The following is a 6,000-nucleotide window of genomic DNA, read 5'->3' on the forward strand; positions in this document are numbered from 1 at the left end:
CACCTGGAAAATGGGGATTAAAAGCGTGAGCCCCACGTGGGACAACCTGATTACTTTGTACCCACCCCAGAGCTTAGAACAGTGCTTGATACATGGTAAGCGCTTAGCAAATACCACAATTATTATTATTATTATTAACAAATACCATAATTACTGTTATTATCATTGGGACTTGTGAACCTTTGGAAAAACAGCACAGTCCTTTTGCATTCGAGAAGCAGCACGGCCTAACGGATAGAGCCCGGGCCTGGGGGGTCAGAAGGCTCTGGGTTCTAATCCCGGCTCTGCCCCTTGGCTGCGGACCTTGGGCAAGTCACTTCACTCCTCTGGGCCTCAGTTCCCTCATCTGGAAAATGGGGATGAAGGCTGGGAGCCCCCCGTGGGACAACCTGATTACCTTGTATCTCCCCCAGTGCTTAGAACAGTGCTTGGCACATAGTGCGTGCTTAGCAAGTACTGTAATTATTATTGTTATTCTAAGTCACTTTACTTCTCTGGGCCTCAGTGACCTCATCTGGAAAATGGGGATGAAGACTGGGAGCCCCATGTGGGACAACCTGATTACCTTGTATCTCCCCCAGTGCTTAGAACAGTGCTTGGCACATAGTAAGCGCTTAACAAGTACCATAATTATTATTATTATTCTAAGTCACTTTACTTCTCTGGGCCCCAGTTACCTCATCTGGAAAATGGGGATGAAGACTGGGAGCCCCATGTAGAACAGGGACTGTGTCCAACATGATTAACTTGTATCTACCCAGTGCTTAAAACAGTACTTGGCACATAGTGTGCCCTTAACAAGTACCGTTATTATTATTATTATTATTATTATTATTATTATTATTATTATTATTATTCTAAGTCATGTCACTTCTCTGGGCCCCAGTTACCTCATCTGGAAAATGGGGATGAAGACTGGGAGCCCCATGTGGGACAGGGACTGTGTCCAACATGATTAACTTGTATCTACCTTAGTGCTTAGAACAGTGCTTGGCACATAGTGCGTGCTTAACAAGTACCATAATTATTATTATTATTATTCTAAGTCACTTCTCTGGCCCTCAGTTTCCTCATCTGGAAAATGGGGATTAAAATTGTGAGCCCCACGTGGGACAACCTTACAACCCTGTGTCTACCCCAGTGCTTAGAACAGTGATTGGCACATAGTAAGCGCTTAACAAATACCATTATTCTCCTTATTATTATTATTATTATTACCTGATTAGCTGTGTTCAGTGCCTGGCACATAGTAAGCACTTAACCGTCATCACCATCAGTGATATTTGTTGAGTTGTGTGCAGAGCACTGTACTGAGCGCTTGGCCTCAGTTACCTCACCTGGAAAATGGGGATTAAAACAGTGAGCCCCACGTGGGACAACCTGACTACCTTGTATCTTTTCATTCATTCATTCAGTCGTATTTATTGAGCGCTTACTGTGTGCGGAGCACTGTACTAAGCGCTTGGGAAGTACAAGTCGGCAACATCTAGAGACGGTCCCTACCCAACAACGGGCTCCCAGTCTAGAAGGGGGAGACGGACAACAATACAAAACATCATCATCATCATCATCAATCATATTTATTGAGCGCTTACTATGTGCAGAGCACTGTACTAAGCGCTTGGGAAGTACAAATTGGCAACATCTAGAGACAGTCCCTACCCAACAGTGGGCTCACAGTCTAAAAGGGGGAGACAGAGAACAAAACCAAACATACTAACAAAATAAAATAAATAGAACAGATAGGTACAAGTAAAATAAATAAATAGAGTAATAAATATGTACAAACATATATACAGGTGCTGTGGGGAAGGGAAGGAGGTAAGAAGGGGGGGATGGAGAGGGGGACGAGGGGGAGAGGAAGGAAGGGCCAAACATGTAGGCAGGTGTCAAAATCGTCCCACCTGGGGTTCACAGTCCTAATCCCCATTTGACAGATGAGGTCACTGAGGCCCAGAGAAGTGAAGCAACTTGCCCGAGGTCACCCAACGGACAAGTGGCAGAGCCGGGATTAGAACCCAGGTCTTTTGACTCCCAGGCCCGGGCCCTAGCCACTAGGCCTCGCTGCTGCTTCTTGTGTTCTTTGTTGTTTTTGTGCTTTTCTCACTGCTTGTTTCCTCACGCATCCATTGCCCACCCCTTCCCCAAGCTCCACATCTGTTACCTGTGGATTTAGCGGCGTGGCTCTTTTAGACTGTGAGCCCACTGTTGGGTAGGGACCGTCTCTATATGTTGCCAACTTGTACTTCCCAAGCGCTTAGTACAGTGCTCTGCACACAGTAAGTGCTCAATAAATACGATTGATTGATTGGAAAGAGCCAGGGCTTGGAAGTCACAGGTCATGGGTTCAAATTCATTCATTCATTCAATCGTATTTGTTGAGCGCTTACTGTGTGCAGAGCACTGGACTAAGCGCTTGGGAAGTACAAGTTGGCAACATATAGTGATGGTCCCTACCCAACAACGGGCTCACAGTCTAGAAGGGGGAGACAGGCAACAAAACAAAACATGTGGACAGGTGTCAAGTCATCAGAATAAATAAAAGTAAAGCTAGATGCACATCGTTGACAAAATAAATAGAATAGTAAATATGTACAAGTAAAATAAATACAGTAAAAATCCCAGCTCCGCTAGTTGTTAGCTGTGTGACTTTGGGCAAGTCACTTTACTTCTCTGGGCCTCGGTTCCCTCAACTGTAAAATGGGGATGAAGACTATGAGCCCCCGTGGGACAACCTGATCACCTTGTAACCTCCCCAGGGCTTAGAACAGTGCTTTGCACAAAGGAAGCGCTTAATAAATGCCATCATCATCAGCGTCTCATACAGTGCTATGCCAGAGTCAGCAGTTAACGGGCACAATAATAATAATCATTAATAATTATGGTATTTGTTCAGTACCTACTATGCGCTAGACACTGTTCTAAGCGTGGGGGAGATACAGCCATATTGGGGCAGACACAGTCCCTGTCCCACGTGGTGCTCACAGTCTCAATCCCCGTTTTCCAGATGAAGGAACTGAGGCCCAGAGAAGTGAAGCGATTTGCCCAAGGTCACAAAGCAGACAGGTGGCGGAGCTGGGATTAGAACCCAGGTCCCTCTGTCTGCCAGGCCCGGGCTCCATCTATTATTATTATTATTAGCAATAATAATAATAATAATGGTATTTGTTATGCCCAAAGTCACACAGCTGATGAGTGGCGGAGCTATTCATTCATTCATTCAATCGTGTTTATTGAGCGCTTACTGTGTGCAGAGCACTGTACTAAGCGCTTGGGAAGTCCAAGTTGGCAACATATAGAGACAGTCCCTACCCAACAGTGGGCTCACAGTCTAGAAGGGGGAGACAGACAACAAAACAAAGCATGTTAACAAAATAAAATAATAGAATAAATATGTACAAATAAATAGAGTAATAAATCCGTACAAACATATATACATATATACAGGTGCTGTGGGGAGGGGAAGAAGGTCTAGGATTAGAACCCACAACCTCTGACTCCCAAGCCGGGCTCTTTCCGCTAAACCTCGCTATCAGGCCACGCTGCTTCGCATTAGCATGAAACGGATGAAGCCAGACCCCAGATTTGATGATTGAAGCAAGTTTATGTTAATGTCTGTCTCCCCCGTGTAATAATAATAATAATGACGGTATTTGTTAAGCGCTTTCTATGTGCCAAGCACTGTTCTAGCACTGGGGGAGATATAAGGTAATCAGGTTGTCCCACATGGGGCTTACAGTCTTAATCCCCATTTTCCAGATGAGGGAACTGAGGCCTGGGGAAGTGAAGTGTCTTACCCAAGGTCACACAGCAGACAATAATAATAATGGCATTTATTCATTCATTCATTCAATTGTATTTATTTAGCGCTTACTGTGTGCTTAAGTGCTTACTATGTGCAAAGCACTGTTCTAAGCGCTGGGGAGGTTACAAGGTGATCAGGTCCCACGGGGGGGCTCACAGTCTTAATCCCCATTTTACAGATGAGGTAACTGAGGCCCAGAGAAGTGAAATGAATTCTAGACTGTGAGCCCACTGTTGGGTAGGGACCGTCTCTATATGTTGCCAACTTGTACTACCCAAGTGCATAGTACAGTGCTCTGCACACAGTAAGTGCTCAATAAATACGATTGAATGAAAGAATGAATGCCCAAGGTCACAAAGCAGACAACAATAATAATAATGGCATTTATTTAGCGCTTACTATGTGCAAATCAATCAATCAATCGTATTTATTGAGCGCTTACTGTGTGCAGAGCACTGTACTAGGCGCTTGGGAAGTACAAGTTGGCAACATATAGAGACAGTCCCTACCCAACAGTGGGCTCAAAGCACTGTTCTAAGCGCTGGGGAGGTTACAAGGTGATCGGGTTGTCCCACGGCGGGCTCCCAGTCTTCATCCCCATTTTCCAGATGAGGGAACTGAGGCCCAGAGAAGTGAAGTGACTTGCCCAAAGTCACACAGCAGACAAGCGGTGGAGCCGGGATTAGAACCCACGACCTCTGACTCCCAAGCCCGGGCTCTTCCCACTGAGCCACGGGTGTAGACCGTAAGCTCTTTGCGGCCAGGGAGCACATCTACCGACGTCTATCGTACCGTGCCAGGGGCTTAGCCCAGCGAGCGCTCAGTAAATACCACCGACCGGTGGATCGGTCTCTATTCCCAGCCGTTGTCTCCGCTTTGGCTAAAGATCATTCATTCATTCAGTCGTATTTATTGAGCGCTCACTGTGGGCAGAGCACTGTACTGAGCGCACGGGAAGTTGGCTGGATCACCTCATCCCCTTCTCAAACCCCTGACTTCTGCCCTCCCGTTTCAGGCAATACATGAATAGAAAAGGAGGATTCAACAGACCTTTGGATTTCATCGCGTGATGGCCTTCGCTTCAACCGGGAATCCCGACGGTCCGGCCGGGCGCCCGCTGACCCTCTTCTCTCACGCTTAAAAGGACTTGAAATGGAGGAGACGTTCGGAAAAACTCGCCCGGCCCGGGAGCCGAAGACCGGCGTCACTCCCCGCCTTTCCAGAAGACGGTATCCTGACGTCCTTCCCCGACTCACCCAGTTGGATGGGATTCGTTAGGTCGCCGCGTGTCTGCCTCGGGAATGCTGTTTTTGATATCGTTCCCAATGAAGTCGTATTTTTCCCCCCCCTCCCAACGGTGTTCTGGTTCCTGAACAAAATCAATCAATCAATCAGTCGTATTTATTCATCGTCAATCGTATTTATTGAGCGCTTACTATGTGCAGAGCACTGTACTAAGCGCTTAATGAAGTCGTATTTCCCCCCCACTTCCAACGGTGTTCTGGTTCCTGAACAAAATCAATCAATCAATCAGTCGTATTTATTCATCGTCAATCGTATTTATTGAGCACTTACTATGTGCAGAGCACTGTACTAAGCACTTAATGAAGTCGTATTTCCCCCCCCTTCCAACGGTGTTCTGGTTCCTGAACAAAATCAATCAATCAATCAATCGTATTTATTCATCATCAATCGTATTTATTGAGCGCTTACTGTGTGCAGAGCACTGTACTAAGCGCTTGGGAAGTCCAAGTTGGCAACACATAGAGACAGTCCCTGCCCAACAGTGGGCTCACAGTCTAAAAGGGGGAGACGGAGGACAAAACCAAACATACTAACAAAATAAAATAAATAGAATAGATATGTACAAGTAAAATAGAGTAATAAATATGCACAAACATATATACATCTATACAGGTGCTGTGGGGAAGGGAAGGAGGTAAGATGGGAGGGGATGGAGAGGGGGACGAGGGGGAGAGGAAGGAGGGGGCTGAGTGTGGGAAGGCTTCCTGGAGGAGGTGAGCTCTCAGTAGGGCCTTGAAGGGAGGAAGAGAGCTAGCTTGGCGGCTGGGCAGAGGGAGAACAAAAGAGGGAGAACAAAAGAATTCATTAGGCCTTCTGGTTGCCAGAGAAGCGGCGGCGTGGCTCAGTGGAAAGAGCCCGGGCTTGGGAGTCCGAGGTCACGGGTTCTAATC

The 6,000-nt window shown here is 46.5% G+C and overlaps 1 protein-coding gene across 1 annotated transcript in view; it reads left to right on the forward strand.

The window, feature by feature from the left end:
• The window catches only part of SNRNP27 (small nuclear ribonucleoprotein U4/U6.U5 subunit 27), a 30,028-nt gene extending 24,829 nt beyond the window's left edge, over positions 1-5,199 (forward strand). Inside the window, exon 6 of the mRNA XM_038747182.1 lies at positions 4,821-5,199. Within this exon, the coding sequence (XP_038603110.1) occupies positions 4,821-4,875 (55 nt within the window). The 3' untranslated portion in view covers positions 4,876-5,199. The remainder of the gene's footprint in view (positions 1-4,820) is intronic.
• Positions 5,200-6,000: the final 801 nt, after the last annotated feature.

The sequence above is a fragment of the Tachyglossus aculeatus genome, chromosome 5, assembly GCF_015852505.1.
Source record: "Tachyglossus aculeatus isolate mTacAcu1 chromosome 5, mTacAcu1.pri, whole genome shotgun sequence".
NCBI classification, from domain to species: domain Eukaryota; kingdom Metazoa; phylum Chordata; class Mammalia; order Monotremata; family Tachyglossidae; genus Tachyglossus; species Tachyglossus aculeatus.